Consider the following 24,491-nt stretch of genomic DNA (forward strand, 5'->3'; position numbering starts at 1 on the left):
CACCCACCGGCGCGGGGGCACCGGAGTGGTGTATCAGAGTCTTACTGACTGAAAACCACCACGTGTGAGCAGACCTCTGCCTGAGTGGGGCGAGATGGGGTCGCTTCAGCATGCGCTACCTCACCCGCCAGTGATCCCCCACTGGAAGACTAGAGTAATGGCTTTACCTTAGCCTGGCTCAACCCGGACGGCCCGCGAATTTGCACCTTCAAAGTGGAGGAGTAAAGCCTCTTACCCCGTCTAAGAAAAATCTCCCCCTCCATCACCATCGAACCGGACTGAGTTGACTCAACTACCCCACCTGACAAGTCAGTGAGACCCGTCTCCAGTTGATCTAGGCCTGACCTAGTGGCTTGGGTACTTGCGTGTCATGCGCCATGTATTTATGCGCCAGCCGGCTTTTCGCCAGTACGGCAACAACTGGGCAGTAACTGGACACTCGTCCAGTACTGCCGGCCACGTTAGCCAGAGTGAAACACGAGGAGGTTACCGAGGTAGAACCCAACATTATCCAATCCTGTCTTATTTTTTACTGATATTAAAGGATTAATATTAAAGGATATTAAAGAAAAAAAAAAAAATGCGAAATTTTGAGTAGATGGATGAATGGATGGAGATTGATTTGTTACTCTTTCACGAAAAAACTACAGAACTGATTATTATGAAATTTGGTGCATGATGATGGATGCAGATGGCTGGAGGTCCAAAATAACACATAGGTTATTTTTATACCGTCATTCCCATGGGGTCGGAAATTATGTGGATGAAGATGAAACCGCGAGGCACAGCTAATCAAAGGTTTAATTAATAAAGTAAGAAGTAGTAAATAGCATAATCTTCTTTATAAAAAAATGTATCCTGAGTTTTTAATAAAAACAATATCCTTCAACTCCAAAAGTTAAACTGATTAACAAATTAATAAAATAAATTTAGATATAAGTTTAAGTAGATCAAATTGGGTATTTGTTCCGAGTTTCATATACAAATAAGTGATAATGATCTAGATATAATATTGAAATAACAGGAAAATAGAAGAATTGTTTTTTTTTTTTTAAATGAACGCAGTCCATATTTTGGCGGGAAGAAGATAAGAAGTAAAAAAAATGACAGTTTTAACGGTGTTAGACAAAGTTTGACAATTTTGTTTCGGGTTTTGTGCAGGTGTTTTTCGGTTACAATAAAATAAATTATGATTTTCGTGATCATATGTTTTGTTTAAACGCGAAGGACACTTAAAATGTTCATAGAAGATATTAGAAATGATTTTTATAATGTTCTTCTAGGCAATGTAAATATATAAAGCTTAAAATTATGTAAATTCAAGTTGGGTTAGTTAGTGTTTATAAAAAAATAATTAATTTTCAGAGAGTGCTCCTTCTAGTTCACTATGATGTTGATGCAGTGTGCGCTTGTAAGATATTGCAGGATTTGTTCAAGTGCGACAATATTTCATATACATTAGTCCCAGTGGGGGGTATATCTGATCTGAAGACTGCTTATGATGAAAACAACGAGGAGATCAAGTACGTGGTGCTGGTGAACTGTGGTGGAACGATAGACCTGGTCGATATACTGCAACCTGAGGAAGATGTGGTTTTCTTTGTCCTTGACTCCCACAAACCGACAGATATCTGCAATGTTTACAGTGATGGACAGGTAACACTAATTATTTGATATATTAAAGTATTTAAACACACGAAATATTAATACACAAAAGTGTCTATTTCTTAGAATTTTACTGTATTTTATTAGTTATGTTGTGCATATAGATTGCATTACATATGATATTCCATTTTGCTGTCTATCTTATCCATATCCTAGTTTATTATATCATAACTGCATTGTAATGTGTAAGAATTGTTTATCCAACTAAAGGACACTCCTTACATTATTATTCTTTTACAAGTAGGTACCATTAACCTCTACTTGTAAAAACAATAAGTCTATCTGTACTAATATTATAAAACAAGTTATATATTAAGTAAGTAAGATAAGTTATATATTATAAGACAAGTTTGTTTTTGTTTAAACGCGCTAATCTCAGGAACTAGATACATAGATCGATAGATACTCTTTATTGTACACAAAAACAATCAACACAATAACATATTACAAATAAAAAAATAAAAAAAACAGTGTACAGTGGCGGTCTTATCGCTAGAGTGGCGATCTCTTCCAGACAACCTTTGGGCATATAGGACACAGCGTAGTGAAAAAGCGGTAGGGAAGTGTATACAGAGTAGTGACAATTATTAGGAACTATTGGATCAAATAAAAAAAAAATATTTTTGTGTTGGATAGTCTATCGAGGAAGGTTACAGACTATAGATATTACATGTTAGTATGTTTTATTCTTAAATTAACACGGGTGAAACCACAGGGGCACAGCTAATATAAAATGTTAATATTGTGTTTAGCACTAGCTGTGCCTGCAACTTTGTACACGTGGAATTTAACTAAACAGTTATTGTTAAGTTCGCAGAGTTATAAAATAAATAAATTTCTAAAATAAAAGTAGCCTTAGTTACTCCTTATTACATCAGCCAGTGAAAGTCCCGTCAAAATCGGTCCAACGGTTTCAGAGATTAGCCGGAACAAACAGACAGACAGACAAAAATTGTAAAATTGTGTTATTTTGGGATATATACCATGTATACATTCATATGCATTTAGTAAAAAGTGGTTATTTTAACATTAAAAACAGACACTCCAATTTTATTTATTTGTATAGATTATTATTTAGATATAGGAGAATTATCTACCTAAGTGATTACTTTTTTGACTGGTTCCTATTAATGTTATCTGATGAATTGCAGTATCCAAAAGATAAAAGTCTAAGAAGAAATTTTCTGTTTCACCATCAAATTCAAATTTACTCATAATTATGATATTTTTTAATAAGAATCAAGACATTGTAGTTTAATAAGCCATGTGTAACAGGCCCCAATGACTTATTCTACGCCCTGCTGGTAAAGCCTATTTGTGACTTATCTTTACTAATATTAGAAAGCGGAAAAGTTTGTTTTGTTATCTGTTTAAATGTGCTAATCCCAGGAAGTACTGATAAATTATTTTTGTGTTGGATAGCCCATTTACTTGTGAAATCCTCGGGATTATAGCTAGTGTTCTTAATAATATATTGACTGTTCCTACATACAGTATTGAAACTGAAAAATTTCTATTTTTTTTATTGCATGAAAAAACTACTTTTTACGTATATTTTCAATGAAAAAAGAGAAGAAAATGCTATAAAATACACATAAAATCACATTTTCATGAGCTTATACTCAATATCGATACTTAACAAATCATTCAGCGTAAAAAATTTAAAGTGATATTATACGTAGGGACAGTCAATATATCCACAATCAATGAAACTGGCACTTAAAACATAATTTATTAGATCAATATTAAATTGAATTATTTATAATTTCAGGTGAGACTGATCTACAAAGATGATGAAGAGAACATTCCAAACTTTGACGACATATTCAGAGACGATGACGAGGATGAGGTTAGTAATAAGACATCACTAAAGGGGCTGATAGACGTACGAACTTAAAGTACGCTTAAGATCGCGAATTTACTCGGCTCGACGTCGGTGACACAGGTGAAGCTTACTCATTCTATATTACGATGTCGTCGACAGAAGAAGCTTTCAAGCAGAAGCAGAAGTTCTGAAATAATTCATTTTGAGTAATTTCTCAATCAAAAGTAACAAAAATTACAGGTTATCATGTACAATATAGGTAGATTTTTTTATCGGAGGTTAAATTTTCGTGTAAACCCCGCTGTTACAGAGATATCGTAGTTGAAGTTTTGAGGTTAAAATTAACCTACCACCTTTAAGGCTAGAGTAACGCTTGGCCCCGGCGCTGCGGGAAGTGCAGCCCTTCCGCCCGCCGGAGGCTAATCGCCGAAGGCCGCTCCTCTACGCATTCGTTCGCGCGCTTTCGCACGGCGGGCGAGGGCTGCCCTCCCTCCGCGCCTCCGGCTTAAAAAAAACACTCTAGAGGTAGGGCAGACCAAGACCACGTGGACAGTGGGGTGCTCCGATTCGGTTTTGGGTATTTTTCGAATTTTTAAACCTATATTCTAGCACGCAATGTTACCAATTTTATTAGAATATTATGTCTGACGCGTTATTTTGCTTAAAAGTGTCGATTTGTCAGTCGTTAAAGGTCAGTTCGTATCGTATTTTGATCTTGCAGTAAAGATCGTTTTTACGTAAATTTGTTCGAAAATAACGCGTGATAGTCGCAGTACGGAGCATGAGTACACTTACCGCAGCACCGGAATTAAGGTGAAGTCAGATATAACAAAATTTAAACTCCGATAAAAAAATCTACCTATATTGTACATAGTAGCCAAATTACAAATACCTACAAGCGTTGCGCGTCCACGGACTGGCGATACATAATTGTGTTTGCTGGCAAACGAAAAAAACCGACTTCAATTACATCGACAAGTAATACAACGTAGGTAGACGAAAAAATAGTCAAGTAAATACGCATCATCAAAGATTACTCCCAAAGTTGTAATCAGATCTTGATGAAATTCAAAACCACATGATTAACATCGGCTTTCGATTAAATTAAAAATCATCAAAATCGATACACCCAGTAAAAACTTATGCGGATTTTCGAGAGTTTCCCTCGATTTCTCTGGAATTCCATCATCAGACCCTGGTTTCCTTATCATGGTACCAAACTAGGGATATCTCCTTTTGCTACAAAAAAAGAATTATCAAAATCGGTCCACAAACGACGGAGTTATCCCCGAACATACATACATATATATATACGGATAGATGTGATAGCGAGAATGGGTGTTTTTCAAATCTTCAGGATTTTTTTATTTGACCTTGTGATGTTATAACGTTCCTAAAAACCATGTAAATTGTTATTGATGATAGCTTAATACTTTGTTAACTTTAATAACGTTAATCACGTTAAAATCACATAAGTTACCCTTTCTGGCGTGTTGACAGACGACATTTGGCACGGAAAAATAAGCTTTACGCGTGGTTAAAAAAATACAGCGATATATCTGTTTTGCGTGCGTCTCGGAGGCGCACATTATCTTTCTAGGCTTAAATAAATTGCAGCAAAGAAATCTGTTTTAAATGTGCGTAAGCTTCTTTTTAGCTTTATTCTAAATATCTGTGGATCTTGTTGTAGTACGACCAGATCAGTACTTAAGTATTACAACAAGAGCATTTTAAATAAAATAATTACTGAGGTTGGGCACAGCAGGAAATATCCTCCTCAGAATCTGGAGCATCCCGACAGAAGAATAAAGCATGAGAGTAGAGTTATCCTATCACAAAAGAAGATCACAACTAACTCTCCCTCTGCTCTTAAGTAATGTTGTGTTGAGTAAAGTGGTGTGGTGAGTAAGGTGACAGAGCTCCTGGGGGAATTGGGTTTAAAATGAATTTAGAAGTGTAACTAAGGATGCTATTATTTGTCGTTTTCAGGAGGATTTGGAATCGGAGCAAGAGCGTCGCAGTACATTGGAGGATGTTGTGGAGCGGAGGCGCGCGCGCAAGGTGTGGGAGGAGCGTCGACACACGCTCCTGTTCAACTACACGCAGTTCTCCTACTACGGGAAACCTGTACGTTGGTCCTTGTTGCTCTTTACATGGTACTGGGCTGGTGCAGTTTGTCGATGTTCTTCTGATGGGCGAGAGCTACTTGTCTTTTGCAATGAGTCAGAGTTTGTTCTCGGCTGTTGTCTATATTTGTTTTATAATATCTACAGAAATTGAAGATTTGCTCACCGTAGCAAACAATAAAAAAAAATATTCGTTTTGTTTTGATTAATGCCAAATAGCTTTAAAATATAAATTAACTGTGCCATATATTAATTCCAGAGCGCATGTGTAGCTCTAGAAGTAGCGGCGCGAGCGTCCCGCTGTACGACGGCGACGCTATGGGCCGCCGCCGTGGCGGCTGCAGCGCACGAAGCGCTGCACCAGCGCTCGCCCGCGCGCTGCCTGCTGGACGCCGAGCCGCTACAGCGCTACGTGGCCGCCGCGCAGCGCCACACCGCCGGCGACGTGAGTGGACCGTGTACACACAAAGCGCTGCACCGGCGTTCGCCCGTGCGCTGCTAGCTCGCTAGCTAGAGACGATTTTTTTTTTAATTCTTTAATTTTTTTAGGGACTTTTGTCTACACAGACATGCCAGCCCCATCATACCCTAATTCTCACTATGTCTAAGAAATGGAGAAAGAATCATCGATGATGTAAGATCATATTAACTAGCAAATTTGCTGCATCAGACAAAGGTTCTGTTAACACAGAAAAAAAAGTACCCATATCAAATTTATTTATACTAAATCGTTTCATCAATAATTCTCTCTCCGTTTCGTATTTACAACATTCACTTAATATGCGGTGTACATCGTCTAGCGGGCCGCATGTGTCACAATAAGGGTAGAGACGACTTGATATACGTCGAAGAGAACATGAGTGCGCGTGTAACGTGTGGCGGGCTGCCGCAGGTGGCGCGCGTGTCGCTGGAGAAGGACGCGCCGCTGCCGCTGTACCGGCTGTGGTCGCTGGAGGCCGCGCTGCGCCACGCCGCCGCGCTGGCGCCGCTGCTGCGCCTGCACGCGCGCTCGGGCGCCGCGCGCCTGCGCCAGCTGCTCGCCGACATGGGGTGCGTGTGCCCCCCCCCCTGCTCACTGCTCACTGCTCTGACGAACAGGCAGAACGACTGTTCACCGGGTGGTCGGTTTCGTTGGGTCCGTGTGGCCGCTGCCTTACTGTACATTACCATTGTTCAGGAGATGGTCGGTTTTATGGCGTCAGTGTGCTCGTTGTATTATCTTTATTTTTTTATACGACTAGATCGTCAAACAAGCGTACGGCCCATCTATTGGCAAGTTGTTAACCTATAGACTTTATACGACTAGATCGTCAAACAAGCGTACGACCCACTTAATGGCAAGTGGTTAACGTAGCCTATAGACGTCTACAACACCAGAAGAATCGCTAGTGCATTGCTCACCCTACTCACCGTAGGGTACATAAAACAATGCAGCAGTGTTAGTTACCTGTGAGCCTTTGTAAGGTCGAGTAAATCCTCAGACGGGCCCTCCAAATTTTAAGCAGGACATTTCCTGCTGTACCCGACTTCAATAATTTCATATACCAACAAATATAGAAGTGATTCATGAAAATAATTATTTTTATTAACTTTCCAGCTTTCCCCTGCAACAAGCCCGTCAAGCTTACCGCTCGATGGACGTGGATCTCCGGAAGTCTCTCCTCACAGCCCTGGAGACAGCGGCTCCCAAGTACAAGTTACCCGTTCCAACTAGGGCCACATTCCTGTTGCATCGGCCACACGCCCCCCCTCTGTCCGCCTTAGACATGGTGTACGCTGTAATGGCGCTTATTGAGCACGTATGTTAATTTACAATTTTTTTTAATATTCTACAAAACTGTCTAGTTAAAATTATTAAGTTCTGATTTTTTTTTTTTTTTTATGTCACTAGGTCGGCAAACAAGCGCACGGCTCACCTGATGGTAAGCAATTACCGTAGCTTATAGACGCCTACAACACCAGAAGCATCGCAAGCGCGCTGCCGACCCAATCCCCAATCCCCCCAGGAGCTCTGGTCACCTTACTCACCAACAGGAACACAATACTGCTTGAAAACCGTATTATTTTGCTGTGATCTTCTGTAAGGTCGAGGTACTAACCCAGGCGGGTTGCTCCATATTTTGAGCAGGAAATTCCTGCTGTGCCCTACCTCAGTTAAAATGTTGTAAATATATTTCTGATTTTGTAATAATAACTACTGCTCTAATTCAGACTTTTAAAAGTTTTTTCTTAGATTAGGTGTTTACCTAAAATGTAATATTTATTATAAAATACAGTAAATATATATGAAGTAGCAAGTATCGTGTAAAAACAACAACGGTATGAACATATTTAGTAAACTTAGCCTTATACATAGATTACTTATGTTCACCTTCAGACACAAAATACGCTATAATACTGCAAATCAAGCTGCAATCAAGCAAGCTGCAAAGCAAACACATTCAAATTTTTTTTTTAAGTGTAACTTCTTTAGGCGCATGAGGGTTGAATTTTTACGGATGAAACGTGCAACGTTTTGATGAAACGGCAACGTTTTTGTCGAACAACAGTTAATGTTGTTTTTGGTAGGTAGAGCCATCTAGCGAGTGCGAGTCTTGTCTGGAAAATTTGCATTCCGAACCGGTAGTAGCTTAAGGAAATAAGGACGCTCCGAGAAGCCTGTGAACGCCCCAGGAGGCTTCTGAGCTTCTGGAAGGAGCTGGGCTGGCTGAACTAGTCAGCCCTCTTTTCACGCATAATGGACCACCTTTGCGTCTAAATGCGGAAAACCGAGCCCAATAGAATACCGGTAGTAGCTTTACTTATAAAAATAATTAAAATGTTTAAATAGTAAAAATGACAATTCAAAGGTGCTTTTGAAACCTATTTAAATAAATCTCATTTCAATTTTGATTTAAACTTCTCTATTACCAGGAAACAATCCCCCGAGCTGAAGGTTTCCAACATGCGTTAGCAGCGCTCCAAGTGACGGGAGAGAATGATGCCTTAAAGCTAGGAGTAGCGGCTGCAAGACGAGCTTTGGAAGCGGTGGCTAGGCTAGCCAATAGTATCCTGTCCTCTAGAGGCCTGATGCTGGCTGGACCATTTAACTATTTTATTGTTCAAGAGGTATGAATTATTATGTATTTAGATAAAGTAATTATTACTTACATTTTATTATTCTGTTTAAAAAAAACATAATTGTAATCTTATGATAAAAATGCAATGCAACGAGCCACGCAATGAGCCACTTTTAAATCTGTGACATCTCTTTTTCTTATTACAATCTAAAAAACTTTTCATTAATATGTTATACTTTGCCGTAGTCATACCGTGTCTGTAGGGCGGAACAACCCCAGTATACATTCACTTGGGACATTTCAATTTCCGTTGACGGGCTTTTTGTTCAAAAAATAAAACTTTATGTAAAAAGTGTTTGTGTAAGCTCTGACTAAAAAAGTTAACTTTAAATAAATTGCTCCACACATTTGTTATTTCCTTGTTATGTACACAATTTTTTTCTAGCACCTAAATAGCAAGCAAAATGAATTCCTCGGGTAATCTAGTCTTAAGAATAGAAGTTATAAGTGTCGTTGAATCGAAACTCCAGGGTACACCCGAAGCGAGCGCGGTGCGCGGCCCGCTATGGCTGCGCGAGGTGGCGCGGTGGGTGTCGCGCGGCGCGCCGGGTGGCCCGCGCGCGCTGCTGGCCGCCGCGCCCGCCGCGCCGCAGCGCTGCCTGCTGCTGGGCCTGCCGCCGCGCTTCGACCAGGAGCCGCGCAAGTACGCACAGGCACCGCGCCGTGACACCGCTGCCACACTCCACACCACACTACTGTCACATACACTCAACACGCCGCGCCCGCCGCGCCGCAGCGCTGCCTGCTGCTGGGCCTGCCGCCGCGCTTCGACCAGGAGCCGCGCAAGTACGCACAGGCACCGCGCCGTGACACCGCTGCCACACTCCACACCACACTACTGTCACATACACTCAACACGCCGCGCCCGCCGCGCCGCAGCGCTGCCTGCTGCTGGGCCTGCCGCCGCGCTTCGACCAGGAGCCGCGCAAGTACGCACAGGCACCGCGCCGTGACACCGCTGCCACACTCCACACCACACTACTGTCACATACACTCAACACGCCGCGCCCGCCGCGCCGCAGCGCTGCCTGCTGCTGGGCCTGCCGCCGCGCTTCGACCAGGAGCCGCGCAAGTACGCACAGGCGCCTGCGCCGTGACACCGCTGCCACACTCCACACCACACTACTGTCACATACACTCAACATGACACTACTGTCACATACACTCAACACGACACGACTGTCACATACACTCAACACGACACGACTGTCACATACACTCAACATGACACTACTGTCACATACACTCAACACGACACTACTGTCACATACACTCAACATGACACGACTGTCACATACACTCAACACGATACTACTGTCACAAACACTCAACATGACACTACTGTCACATACACTCAACACGACACTACTGTCACATACACTCAACATGATTCTACAGTCACACACTCAACACAACAGCGTTGTCACACACACTCAACAAAACGCTGCTGTCACACACACTCAACGTGACACCGCTGTTACACACACTCAACATGTCTCTACAGTCACACACTCAATACGACAGCATTGTCACACACACTCAACACGACCCTACAGTCACACACAATCAACACGACACTACTGTCACACACACTCAACACGACGCTACTGTCACATAAACTTGACAAGACGCTGCTATCACACACATTAAACACGACTCTACAGTCACACACATTAAACACGACTCTACAGTCACACACTCAATATGACCTCATTATCATACACACTCAACACGACAGCGTTCTCACACAAACGTACACACACACGATCACGATGACACACCACGATGCCATTGCCACACGCACTCGGCGACGCTGTTGTCACACAAGTAACAACAAAATAAGTCTGTCAATACATCTATGTACATAGCAAAACTAAAAACCTGTGCCTCAACTACTGCATCTACTTTTTTTTTACTAGGTCGGTAAACAAGCGTACGTCTCACCTGATGGTAAGCGATTACCCTAGCTTATAGGAGGCTGCAACACCATAACCATCGCAAGCGCGTTGCCGACCTCACTTCCAACCGCCCACCGACCGCCCACAGACACCTACCCCACCCCAGCCCGCAAAATAATGATATTTGTAATAAAAAAAAATACTAATTGATAGATTTTGAATTGCTCAATTCAACTACGTTGTCCTTTTAAATTGTTCACCTCAAATTATATAATTAAAAATCAAAATTTAAAAAAAAATCAAATATTTTCAAACTCCTATATCTTTCGATGTATACAATATTTTAAATTGCTCAAAGTGTTAAAAAACTGCTCAAGTTGCATTTATAATTGCTCAAGTATAGTTTGGAACAGATCCACTTCCCTTAATTTTTAAATAAATATAAATAGTTTGCACAAATAAAATATTGATATTTGTAAAAAAAAATACTAATCGATACATTTTCAATAGCTCAATTCGACTACGTTGTCCTTTTAAATTGCTCACCTCAAATTATTTAATTACAAATCAAAAAAGTCGTTGAAAAATATTCTCTTATCAATATTTTCAAACTCCTGTATCTTTTGATGTATACAATATTTTAAATTGCTCAACGTGTTAAAACCCTGCTGAAGTTGCATTTATAATTGCTCAAGTACAGATTTCAACAGCTCCACTTTCCTTAATTTTTAAATATATATAAATTGTTTGAACAAATAAATTAATGATATTTGTAAAAAAAAATACTAATCGATACATTTTCAATAGCTCAATTCAACTACGTTATCCTTTTAAATTGCTCACCTCAAATTATTTAATTATAAATCAAAAAAGTCGTTGAAAAAATTCATTTATCAATATATTTAAACTCCTATATCTTTTGATGTATACAATATTTTAAATTGCTCAACGTGTTAAAACCCTGCTGAAGTTGCATTTATAATTGCTCAAATACAGTTTTGAACAACTCCGCTTTCCTTAATTTTTAAAAAAATATAAATAGGTTGAACAAATTTATCGTTTATATCATAAGACAGGTGTATATACGCTGCGCGTGCGCATAGACAATGATGGGAAGCCAAAAAATTGCGGATATTCGTAATAAAAAAGATACTAATCGATAGATTTTCAATAGCTCAATTCGACTACGTTGTCCTTTTAAATTGCTCACCTCAAATTATTTAATTATAAATTAAAAAAGTCGTTGAAAAATATTCTCTTATCAATATTTTCAAACTCCTATATCTTTTGATGTATACAATATTTTAAATTGCTCAACGTGTTAAAACCATGCTGAAGTTGCATTTATAATTGCTCAAGTACAGATTTGAACAGCTCCACTTTCCTTAATTTTTAAATAAATATATAAAGTTGGAACAAATTTAACGTTTATATCGATAAAGTGAGCGCTGCAGATGCGCATAGACAATGATGGGAAGCCAAAAAATTGCGGTTATTCGTAATTAAAAGATGCTAATCGTTCGATTTTCAATAGCTCAATTCAACTACGTTGGCCTTTTAAATTGCTCACTTCAAATTATTTAATTAAAAATCAAAAAAGTCGTTGAAAAAAATTCATTTATCAATATTTTCAAACTCCTATATCTTTTGATGTATACAATATTTTAAATTGCTCAAAGTGTTAAAGAACTGCTCAAGTTGCATTTATAATTGCTCAAGTACAGTTTGGAACAGCCCCACTTTACTTAATTTTTAAATAAATATAAATAGTTTGAACAAATTTAACGTTTATATCATGAGACAGGTGTACGCTGCGCGTACGCATAGACAATGATGCGAAGCAAAAAAATTGCGGATATTCGTAATAAAAAAGATACTAATCGATAGATTTTCAATAGCTCAATTCAACTACGTTGGCCTTTTAAATTGCTCACCTTAAACTATTTAATAGAAGCAACCGGCAATTGAGGATAACAGTGGAAAGTAATGTTACTTTAACAATGTATGTGAATCCTGATAACTAATAAAAGTAGGTAATTTAATTATACGAGGAAAGTATGAAATCTGCCTGCCAAAAAAGTGGGGCTGTTTCAAACTGAGCTTGAGCAATTATAAATGCAACTTCAGCAGGGTTTTAACACGTTGAGCAATTTAAAATATTGTATACATCAAAAGATATAGGAGTTTGAAAATATTCATAAATGAATTTTTTCAACGACTTTTTTGATTTATAATTAAATAATTTGAGGTGAGCAATTTAAAAGGATAACGTAGTTGAATTGAGCTATTGAAAATGTATCGATTAGTATTTTTTTTTTACAAATATCATTATTTTATTTGTTCAAACAATTTATATATATTTAAAAATTAAGGAAAGTGGAGCTGTTCAAATCTGTACTTGAGCAATTATAAATGCAACTTCAGCAGGGTTTTAACACGTTGAGCAATTTAAAATATTGTATACATCAAAAGATATAGGAGTTTGAAAATATTCATAAATGAATTTTTTCAACGACTTTTTTGATTTTTAATTAAATAATTTGAGGTGAGCAATTTAAAAGGCCAACGTAGTTGAATTGAGCTATTGAAAATCGAACGATTAGCATCTTTTTATTACGAATATCCGCAATTTTTTTGGCTTCCCATCATTGTCTATGCGCATCTGCAGCGCTCACTTTATCGATATAAACGTTAAATTTGTTCCAACTTTATATATTTATTTAAAAATTAACGAAAGTGGAGCTGTTCAAATCTGTACTTGAGCAATTATAAATGCAACTTCAGCAGGGTTTTAACACGTTGAGCAATTTAAAATATTGTATACATCAAAAGATATAGGAGTTTGAAAATATTGATAAGAGAATATTTTTCAACGACTTTTTTGATTTGTAATTAAATAATTTGAGGTGAGCAATTTAAAAGGACAACGTAGTCGAATTGAGCTATTGAAAATGTATCGATTAGTATTTTTTTTTTTACAAATATCAATATTTTATTTGTTCAAACTATTTATATTTATTTAAAAATTAAGGGAAGTGGATCTGTTCCAGACTATACTTGAGCAATTATAAATGCAACTTGAGCAGTTTTTTAACACTTTGAGCAATTTAAAATATTGTATACATTGAAAGATATAGGAGTTTGAAAATATTTGATTTTTTTAAAAAAAATTTGATTTTTAATAATATAATTTCAGGTGAGCAATTTAAAAGAACAACGTAGTTGAATTGAGCAATTCAAAATCTATCAATTAGTATTTTTTTTATTACAAATATCATTATTTTGCAGGCTGGGGTGGGGTAGGTCCCACAGACCTGGTCACTTTACTCACCACAGAAACTCAACGCTGCTTGAAAGCAGTATTATTTAGCTGTGATCTTCTGTAAGGTCAGGGTACTTCCCAAATCGGGCTGCACCACAGTTAGAGCAGGATTATTTCCTGCCGTGCCCTACCTCAGTCAACTGATTTTTTGTATATTGTTAAGAAATAATATGTATAAAAGATATGTGGTTTAATTTAGTGTTTCTCGCTTATACAGACTTGCTTCGTCTTCTAATATTTTTATAATTTTTTTATTACAGTTTATTTGGCGCAGCGTTTGAGCAAGCGTCGGCTAAGAGTGGAGCCTCAGTGTCTCTGGACCACGTGGACTCGTCAGTGGTGACGCTGCCCATAGCTCAGAGGGCACAGTTTCTGGACGCTCTCACAGCACTACTCGCCTGATATATACGCTTAAAACATGAATTTATAAATGTACCTACACTTAATATTAAGATATGTGTGCTATATGTCCCATCACTACATGGAGAGCGAGACTTATGTGCAGCTCCTGGGGCTTGGGGGTAGGGTCGGCAATGCGCTTGGAATGCTGGTTTTGAAGGTTTCTATAAGCTATGGTAACCGCTGACCATTAAGTGAGCCATACGCTTTTTTGCCGACATAGTTATATATAAAGCTATGGGATGTTACAAATTGAATCAATGTACACACAATTTGTAATCGGGTTATAACAATGGTTTAGTGATTTTGGGACAGAATGCCGCACTTTTCCACACTCTGGCTAAACCAAAAAATATTTGAAAATTGTAAATAATTAAGCTATGAAATTAATTGGTGATTATCATAACTTTGAACGGATATTACCAGATATATTTTCTATCAATAAGTAACTGCCATTATATAGACGGTTAGGTTTTACTTTTGCTGAAAATTATCTAATAATGTTTATTTTTGTTCAGTTTTTGCTGCTTTTTTTAGTTTAATGAGTATGAAGACATCCGTATGATGTATGTGCTAGAAAAGTGATATTCGTTGCATTTCTTAATATTAAGATGTGGTTCTTTCAACTAGTACCGCCTATGTAGCATCATGATGCTCTACCAGTCTAGATCGCAACACAAATTTCTTAGGCATAATTAAATGTTGTTATTTTTATATTTCAATTTGTATTATAAAAGTTGACATCTTAATTAATTCTTATTTACAATATCTGATTTTTTGTTACAATGCCCAATTTATGTTTAATTTCAGATAATAATTGTAAAATAATAAAAAAACAATTTAATATAACGAATCAGAAAAGTAATTTGGCACAAAAAATAGATAAATGTCGCACGTGTCTGTAATTTACTTAATTATTTTTTTAAAATTAATTATATGCTATCAGACTTGGAGCTGCCATCCATCGAGATTTCAGATTTCCCCAAATTTACTTATCACTTAGATGGCAGGTCCATCCCGTCAGTGATGATAGATGAATACTTATTTTTCAGAAGTTTCAGCCAAGCTTAAGCAATTTCAGTAATGGCAGCCCAGTTAGTGATTGGAGAAATAGTGCTACAATTAGTCAATTTGAAAGCCTATGTAAGATCAGTTACAGTTTTGTTTGAAATAATTTGATGCTGTAATTTATTTGTAAAACAGGATGTTATAGTCTGTTTGTGTAAGAACATAGTCGCTGTCTATCTTAATCTGTGATCTGGTAAATATGCACATTTTAATTTGTAGTATGCGGAACATAAGACAGTTATCCGGCATGAAGCTAGCGCTAGTTAAACTTAAAACCAAAATGAAAACTTTATATCATTATAATTTTTCTTCATAACAATAAATCGAGCAACTTCATTATTTATTTTAATGTTGACTAAAAGTTATAAAACATTTTATTATTGAGTAAATTTTTGCGAGAATTTAGTAGAGCTTAACTTCAGGCCGTCAACTTATATTGTGCGTGCAATACTTTGATCATATTGGGTCAAGAGACAAGGCTGAATAACAGTAATGAGTCACTATTTTCTTATAATATTCAACTGCGATTGATAGTTTACCAATGACCATAGCACTTCTATAGTACCAAATAATCAAATTATAAAATGATTTTATTCAGCAGGCATAGAAAGCACTTTTAAATCGCTGTTTTGCAAATTAAAATTATATGCATTTTTCAAAATTAATGGGAATATAATCAACAATAAACACGATTCACAGATAAATCAGTGATAATAATTGTGACTGAAAATTGAAAAAAATAAGTTGATACCATTTTTGTGCTAGAATAATTCTAAATACACAATTCACAATGTTAAATTAATCATTTTTATTGTTGATCAATGAAGTCCAATGTTCATAGTAGTTGTGTAAGATTTAATTTTAATTAGTATAATAATTATAGTCTAAGATAATTATTAATTGAATTGACTCTAAGTTTATCTCTATTTATTTTAATTGTTTGTAGAATTATGGAATAAATGACTTCATGACCTTTTTTTTAAATTCAGTACCTATTTCATTTTAAAATATATTTTATTAACTTATCCGCTAACCCACATTGGAGCAGCGTGGTGGATTAAGCTCTGATCCTTCTCCACCATGGGGAAAGAAGCCTATGCAAGCAGTGGGGATATTACAGGTTGAAGCGTAATAAACTTAACATTTGGGTGAAGATTAATCTTTTTATATAATCTTTATTAATAAAAAGGAAATACTCAAAATAATCTTTCATATTAATAACAAACCTTAATATATATATAAAAAAAAAGTAAGTTATATAATAAAACTCTTAGTATAAATGTTCTACAAAATATAGATTTTAAAAAACTTTGGAGATGCATATTATATTTAATATTTATTCTAAGATGTGTTCATGTCTAAAATTTATTTTCTATAAAACGAGTAATGAGATCTAAGGCCCACTTAGGCTGGTCGTGTGGCACCATGTGACCAGCGTTTCTAACCAGCACCTCGGTAATATTACCAGCTTTCTTCACATATCCCGCTATATCATCATTAACCTTCCAAATGTTTCTTGGTGCCTTTTTATACTCATCAGATGATGAAAAGTTCAAATTACATAGAAAATTTTCTGTTAATGGATATGCAACAATGATGTCGAGCTGACCGTTGTAAAACATGACTCGATAGTGGGAAAGTAGGTCTGCAACTAATGGTGCCACAGATTTCAAAATGTCCATTGCTAAATGCATTTGAACCTCTTCTCCAGTTTGAAACGGTAGTGCACCGACATGAGCACTGCGTCTAATTTCTTCATTATTCAACATATCTATATAAATAGACATATCTGACATATTCAATGGTATCAGAAAGTTGTAGTAATTATCAAAACCTGTAAAATTTTTAAAATAAGAAAAATTTGTCAGATCTCCATCCATTAAGGAGTCCATGAGTATCCCGGCTTCTACCCAGTTTTCTTTTTTAATGTTCTTAACTATCTCCACCTGCATTTTATTAAAAAAATTCCTTTGTCTATCATCTATTAAACCATGTTGATACAAATAATCGCCATAGTCCATTTGATTAATAGGATCACAGTATGCATTACCTAGAGCTAAGCCTTTGAGATTTATTTTCTGTTTGTTTAGCATGTTTTGGTTGTGAATTTCCACACCAAGAGACGGTATATATTTCCCTGCATAAGATTCTCCAGTGATGTAAAATTCATTTTTTCTCAAATTCGGAAACATGTTGAAAAATTGATCCAAACAACTGTATAAACCTTTTGCGATACACTCCTCATCAGTACAGTATCCATCTTTATTTGTAAAGCTAAATCCAGTGCCTACAGGGTTATCAATAAAAATTAGATGATTTTTGAGAGCCCAATGATGTTTTCTTATAGAAAAGCCCTCCTTCTTTGCAACTAAGGGTCCATTTTCAGTAAATAATCCAAATAGAGAACTACCCCCTGGGCCTCCTTGTAGCCACAAAACAACGGGAGCGTCCTTATTTTTATTAAATGCAGGAAAGTACCAGAAATATAAATTAGAATTATACTTCTTGTTCACTGTAAAAAATCCTGCATGACTTATAAAGCCTATTTTTTCAGTAAGTGGAACGCGGGAAACATTCTGTGCTAATTCAATATTTCCTTTATCTATGTAGGGGGTTAAAATAAGCGGCTCACCAGGATCTCCTAACGATGGCGTTTTTGCCTCCAATTTCACACGTGGATAAACATATAGAAATCCTAATGAATATGCGAAAGAGAAAATATTGAATATAAATAAGTAGCAAAAAGCGACGAGACCATTGTATCTAGTGTTCATTTTGTATTCATAAAAAAAAATAAGTATTACAATAAGTACTTAAATACCACAATATTCAATACCAACAAAGTAGAAAATTGTTTAAAATCATTACATTATTATTTATTATGACAAATCAGTTCACCTCTGTCGTATTTAAATTATCACATTCGTTTGATAAATTAATGTAGCATGTGTCATGTGTTGCTAGAAAGAAGAAAATTAGAATAGAGCGGTAAGCCAGTTAGCTTTTTCTTATTTCTAAATTCAGTTCAGTATTTTACTACGGTAATTTCCTAAAGCCAAAAACCAATATAGGTACTTACCTTTTAATCATAGAGAAAAGTAATAATTGAGTTCTGACGTCATTTAAATTCTAAAGCTAAACTGTTTTTAGTAACTAGAAAAATATAAATATACCTTTTATTTGAACAATGCGAATTATTTTTTAACTTTTAACGAGTCGTTTAAACTACTTATCAGCGTTATGTACATTTTTACCATTTCTTGATAAAACAAAATAGCTAAATACTTAACTTTTCGTAAGTTCGAATTAAGTGTATTGATCATGAAATTATTATGTACTATGTACGTACGTGCTTTAGTCCTTTGATGTAGTCGTAATCAAAGAGTATGATATAAAGGTAGTCAGATAATAAAGCAATACATTATTATATTTCATAATTATGTCTAATCTGAAAGTCCTCGTAAAAATTACAAATTGTTTTTCTTATTTTAAGATGATTTAAAGTGGGTTTAAAATTTTAAATATAATATTAAAGTAAGTGCATACTGAGGGGTAATTATTTGTTACGGTTAATAAATAATCTGACTACAAAATTAGATGTAAAATTCTTTATCAGTTTTTTTCTATCTTTCCAGTTCAGTGATCAATATATTTGATATAGCTATGTAATCTATAAACAATGATTGTTGTTCTTTCATTTGTTTTATGTTTATGTTAGGGAAGGAATTGAGTAGGTACAACTCACGTAGGGTCGAATGGTTAACTGATAACCTTATCTAATTTTTTTATTAATAAACATTTTAAATATTTAACAGTTAACGCTCTGTGCGCATTCAGTTCTACTTTGAATTTTCATTTAATCAGTTGGAAATAATGTCGGCTTTACCAATATGGGTCTTATTACTTATACAAATATTATGTGTAAATTGTTTCTTTCATCGTTATCCGAAATTAAATCTCGGAGAACGAGACGATGGAGATCCTGGTGATCCTCTTTTCCTCACACCGTATATCGAGAGTGGGAATATCACAGAAGGTAGGCGGCTAGCTCGAGTACCTTTTACTGAGAGTCTACGTATCAAAAGTTATGCCGGCTTTTTCACAGTCGACAAACAATATGAATCAAACCAATTCTTTTGGTATTTTCCGGCTATGATAAGCGATAAAAAAGATGCTCCAGTGATTGTGTGGCTTCAAGGAGGACCAGGAGCTACTTCACTTTATGGACTTTTCACCGAAAATGGACCTCTAAGAGTTCGTAACAAAAGATTTGAAAGACGCAAGTATAACTGGGCTCTGAGTCATCACATTATCTACATTGATAACCCTGTCGGTACAGGTTTCAGTTTTACCAAAGATCCAAAAGGTTACTGTGTTAATCAGACACAAATAGGAGAACAACTGTATTCTACTCTTATACAGTTTTTCCAACTGTTTCCAGAACTACAGCCCAACAAATTCTTTGTCACTGGAGAATCATATGCTGGTAAATATGTACCTGCGTTGGCTTACACAATCTACAAGAAGAACCCTACAGCAAAAATAAAAATAAATTTAAAGGCATTGGCTATTGGTAACGGTCTCAGTGACCCTGAGCATCAGTTAGTTTACAGCAAGTACTTGTATCAAATAGGTTTGATTGACTGGAATCAAGCCGCCGAGTTTGCCGATGCTGAATCGAAAGCCATAGATTTAATAAAACATCAAGAATGGGATAAGGCATTTGAGGCTTTTGATAGCTTACTGAATGGAGATTTGATAGGTGGAAAGAGTACATTTTATAATATGACAGGATTTGAATTTTATTTTAACTACTTACATACTAAGGATTACACCCAATATGAGGATTTTGGTCCCATGTTACAGAATAGCAAAGTAAGGAAGTCTATTCATGTGGGAAATTTGCCATTCCACGATGGGAAAGACGTTGAAGAGCACTTGAAACAGGATGTAATGAAATCTGTAGCACCATGGATATCAGAACTGTTAGATCATTATTATATTGTCATATACAATGGACAGCTCGACGTTATTGTTGCGTACCCATTGACACTGAATTACTTGAGGAATCTTAATTTTACTGGTTCTGATGAGTATAAATCGGCAAAGAGATACCAGTGGTATGTTGATGGAGAACTGGCAGGGTACGTGAAGCAGGGTGGGAAACTAGTAGAAATAATGGTTAGGAATGCCGGTCACATGGTACCTGGTGATCAACCAAAATGGGCTCTCGATTTGATTACGAGACTGACTCATGAAAAAACTTTTAACTAGGAACTAAATTAAAATTGCTTTGTTAACTACTTACTAGTTACTTGGTTTTATTTTTAATTCATGTTTATTTTTAAGTACATCTTTATTATTATGTTTATTGAATCTCATGTTTTTTAATTATAATTATCATTGAATATTGAATGAAGACAAATAAAAAATTATTTTCTTAAATTGAACTGTTTTATTTATTAAATTTTATGTATGTTGTCTCTGTTAAATCTTTATAAACAGTTAATATAAACATATAAAAAATATTTATTTACTAAACTGTTGTTATACAATGTGGAGTGAAAGGAAACACTATATCACAATATCAAATGTCACTTTAATCATATCTTATATCTAGTAATTATTGTTTAGACATGCCATAACATGTTTAACCTTCACTTAGTTACATATAATAAGACTACAACATAGTGTAGTATAAATCAAACATGAATCTGACAATTCAAACAAAGACATCAAACTAAGTGCTCGTGAACCAATTAGTAATCTAGGAATGAAATTAAAGTGTAATTTATCGGCCTTCAATATAAGTTGATAATTCGATTTCTTCAGGTAGCTCAGTTATGTTGACGTCGAAACGGTCCTGTACTTCATTTAAGATCTTAGCGTCGTTCTCATCAGATACCATTGTTATGGCCAGGCCTTTGGTACCAAATCTACCAGCCCTAGCCACTCTGTGTAGGTACGTGTCCGAGTCCTCTGGCATATCGTAGTTGAAGACAATATTGACTCGTTCTATGTCCATTCCTCTGCCAAAAAGATTTGTAGCTACTAATATCCTTTTTTGGAAATCCTTGAACTGTTGATAGCGGGAAAGGCGTTCATCTTGTGTCATATTTCTGTGAATACCTATAGCTGGGAAGTTCTGGTCCGTTAGAAGTTGAGCGAGTGCTATGCATCTTTGAACTGACTTTACAAATATCACTACTTGATTAAATTCTAGAACATCCAAGAGCTCGAACAGCTTCTTATTTTTCTCGTTCTCCTTGAGCTTGACATAATGTTGTTGCAAACCGTGCAATGTCAGTTTTGCTTCATCGTCAACATACACTTCCATAGGGTCCTGCATGAATTTCTTGCACACCGGCCTGATCTCCTTGCTCAAGGTGGCAGAAAACATCATCACTTGCTTCCCATGCGGAGTGTTGCGGAAAATCTCCTGCACGTCACGTCTCATGTCAAGTGACTCCAGCATCTTGTCGCACTCGTCCAGAATAAAGTGCTTTAAGTGTTTAAGATTCAATTTCTTACTGTTTACTAATGCTAAAATGCGACCCGGGGTTCCTACTACGATGTGGGGGCATGCAGTTTTCAGTACGTCCTCGTCTTTTTGAATCGGCATCCCACCGAAGAATACTGAGACTCTGACGCCGGCCATATACTTGGAGAAACGCTCATACTCTTTGCTGATCTGGAATGCTAACTCTCTCGTATGGCACATTACGAGTACGTAGACGTGATTTTCGGAAGGCTCCAGTTGCTGCAGCGTCGCCAACACGAAAACCGCGGTTTTCCCCATACCAGACTTAGCTTGACATAAGATATCCATACCGAGAACAGCTTGCGGGATGCACTCATGTTGCACTTCCGATGGATGCTCGAAACCGCAGTCGACGATGGCTCGTAAGATTTCAGGTTTCAGTAGGAAATCTCTGAAACCTGAGCTGTGAATCGATACATAAGATCCCTTAACCTCTTTTTTTGGCGCCGCTTCGGTTGTTCCGTCAGCGGTTTGTTGATCGGCTTGCTCCTCATCTTCATAGTCGAGAAGATCGTCGTTGTCTGCCATGATTTATAAGTGTGTGATATTATAAACTACTGATATATGGTATCAGCAGATTTTAGCACGTGAAATTATCCTTAAAAATTGTATGTCTCAGTAATGGCGTCGGTTGGCTTAAACCTACAAAAAAGAGCCACAGATAAGTATAACAAATGTTATTTGTTTATGGGCAAGCATCAACATCACAGATTATTTTGTATTTATTCGAATACGACAGAGTTCAGTTCGATTCATATATTTTTTTATGAGTTATTAATAACAGTTTAAAACTGCATGAAATTGCTTAGTTAATTAATTAGTTAGTTAATAATTAATAAATGTAGAATACATTTAAACATCGTTGTAGGAAAAATTACTTTAATTATTATGCTAAGAAATCGAATTGTATTAACCTTCAATATAACGTTGATATTATTTTTTTTACAAGTCAATTTAGAGACTTAAAGAACATTTTATTAATGTTCTAATTATTATTTTAAGCGAACTTTTGATATTTCTACTGACTAAACTATAATTATGAGAGGTTTGGGAATAAACTACAGAAAAATGTCGTGCTATTTTGGGTTTATGGGAAGCTATTAATCCATTATTCCATTTGACAAACTACACTATCCGCGGGTCACGTGTGACAGGCTATATTATATTTAAAAAAAAAATGGATTTTTTTTGAAATTTTTGTTAAATACACGGGTATTTAATACACGGGAAGCCGGGTTGTACCCACAAAGCTATTATGTGCTTAAGTTAAAACGATAACATTCCACTGATACCAGTAAAATTAAATAGCATTCCATTGACGTCGTATCTACCATACACATTTTTAATAATTTTTTGTTAGTATCTTTCAGCTTTATTTGAATAAAATGATGTATATTTTTTTTACAACAAATGTATAACATTAGCACATGGTCGTCTATTGTTAATTTTACTTAAATCGTTTTTTTGCCAGAAATAATACATAATGCGGGTTCGATCCCTGCACATCATAAACATTTGTTTTGGCCATACAGATTTTTGCTGTGGTCTGGGTGTTTGTGCTGTCCCTGTGGGTCTCCCCTCTGGTTGGAGACCACGTTAAGCCGTCGGTCCCGGTTGTTATCATATACGCCTGACACCGATCGATACTCGTAGTAGGGAATATATCGAATAGTTTTTCAGTTTGTAGTGACCTTGCTTCCTGCTCCGCGGGTTCTGGGTTTGATTCCCACGCTGAGTCTGGGTGGTATATATATATTTATCTATATATGTATTGTTTATAGGTATGTTTATCAAAAAAAAAATGTAGCTATACCAGTCGGCTGTTACCTATAACACAAGCATTAAGTTGCTTACTTTAAGAACAGATGACCGTATGTGTATGTAGTAAATATGCATTTATTTATTTATTTATCTGCTAACCTGCATTGCAGCAGCGTGGTGGATTAAGCTGTGATCCTTCTCCTACATGGGAAAAGAGGATATTACAGGGATGTTACAGGCTGAAGCGTAATATATAACTATATAAATACAAATACTACACCCAGACTCAGGCGGGAATTGAACTCGCAACAAGCGAAACAGAAAGCAGGGTAAATACAAATTTCGCCAAAAATAAATCTTTGTAAAGATGTTCTATCTGTCACCTTTTAGATAGATTTGAACTATATATTCCAGAATAATGCAAAATCATTTACAAGCTGCAGGTGTAGTGGCGCGAGTAGTCACTTAAAACATTTGTATTTGTACAAACATTTCTTTCCGCTTTGGATGTCTGTCCTTGTGGCTCCCCACCGTAACTCGGAGAGCACATTAAACTGTCGGTCCCGGTTGTTATCATAAATACCTGATAGTGATCGTTACTCGTAGTAGGAAACATACTACGAGCAGTGGAGCCGTTGGGTGTTGCAGACGTCTATAAGCTACGGCAATCGCTTACCATCAGGTGAGCCGTACGCTTGTTTGCCCCCTTTATAGTATAAAAAAAAGTCTGCCAAACGCTTCTTCGTAGTTTGTGGTACTTAGCGTCA

General features: G+C 36.5%; 4 protein-coding genes across 4 annotated transcripts; 2 read left to right on the forward strand and 2 right to left on the reverse strand.

Moving 5' to 3' along the window:
* Positions 1–1,237: 1,237 nt before the first annotated feature.
* LOC123663525 (cell division control protein 45 homolog) lies at positions 1,238–14,516 on the forward strand. Its single transcript, XM_045598202.1, has 10 exons — positions 1,238–1,288; positions 1,366–1,656; positions 3,437–3,514; positions 5,483–5,617; positions 5,876–6,061; positions 6,509–6,666; positions 7,214–7,415; positions 8,530–8,724; positions 9,206–9,378; positions 14,216–14,516. Exons 1-10 carry the CDS (start codon positions 1,238–1,240, stop codon positions 14,355–14,357), a joined length of 1,611 nt encoding a protein of 536 aa, XP_045454158.1. The 3' UTR covers positions 14,358–14,516.
* Positions 14,517–16,728: 2,212 nt separating this feature from the next.
* LOC123663465 (venom serine carboxypeptidase-like) lies at positions 16,729–18,337 on the reverse strand. The gene has a single exon (XM_045598144.1). It carries the CDS (start codon positions 18,194–18,196, stop codon positions 16,781–16,783), a length of 1,416 nt encoding a protein of 471 aa, XP_045454100.1. The 5' UTR covers positions 18,197–18,337; the 3' UTR covers positions 16,729–16,780.
* An 818-nt stretch (positions 18,338–19,155) lies between these two features.
* On the forward strand, positions 19,156–20,798 carry LOC123663333 (venom serine carboxypeptidase). Its single transcript, XM_045598021.1, has one exon. It carries the CDS (start codon positions 19,296–19,298, stop codon positions 20,694–20,696), a length of 1,401 nt encoding a protein of 466 aa, XP_045453977.1. The 5' UTR covers positions 19,156–19,295; the 3' UTR covers positions 20,697–20,798.
* Positions 20,799–21,001: 203 nt separating this feature from the next.
* Positions 21,002–22,626, reverse strand: LOC123663743 (ATP-dependent RNA helicase WM6). The gene has a single exon (XM_045598408.1). The coding sequence runs from the start codon at positions 22,489–22,491 to the stop codon at positions 21,214–21,216; it is 1,278 nt and encodes a 425-aa protein (XP_045454364.1). The 5' UTR covers positions 22,492–22,626; the 3' UTR covers positions 21,002–21,213.
* Between the last annotated feature and the right edge of the window lie 1,865 nt (positions 22,627–24,491).

Source organism: Melitaea cinxia, chromosome 20, assembly GCF_905220565.1.
Source record: "Melitaea cinxia chromosome 20, ilMelCinx1.1, whole genome shotgun sequence".
NCBI lineage: Eukaryota > Metazoa > Arthropoda > Insecta > Lepidoptera > Nymphalidae > Melitaea > Melitaea cinxia.

Bases quoted from the DNA above. Each gene is read 5' to 3' on its own strand.
- LOC123663525 (XM_045598202.1), top strand. From the start codon at position 1,238: ATGTTCATAGAAGATATTAGAAATGATTTTTATAATGTTCTTCTAGGC. The intron at 1,657-3,436 runs GTAACACTAATT...TTATAATTTCAG, and splicing joins ATGTTTACAGTGATGGACAG to GTGAGACTGATCTACAAAGA. The intron at 9,379-14,215 runs GTACGCACAGGC...TTTTTATTACAG, and splicing joins TTCGACCAGGAGCCGCGCAA to TTTATTTGGCGCAGCGTTTG.
- LOC123663465 (XM_045598144.1), bottom strand. From the start codon at position 18,196: ATGAACACTAGATACAATGGTCTCGTCGCTTTTTGCTACTTATTTATA.
- LOC123663333 (XM_045598021.1), top strand. From the start codon at position 19,296: ATGTCGGCTTTACCAATATGGGTCTTATTACTTATACAAATATTATGT.
- LOC123663743 (XM_045598408.1), bottom strand. From the start codon at position 22,491: ATGGCAGACAACGACGATCTTCTCGACTATGAAGATGAGGAGCAAGCC.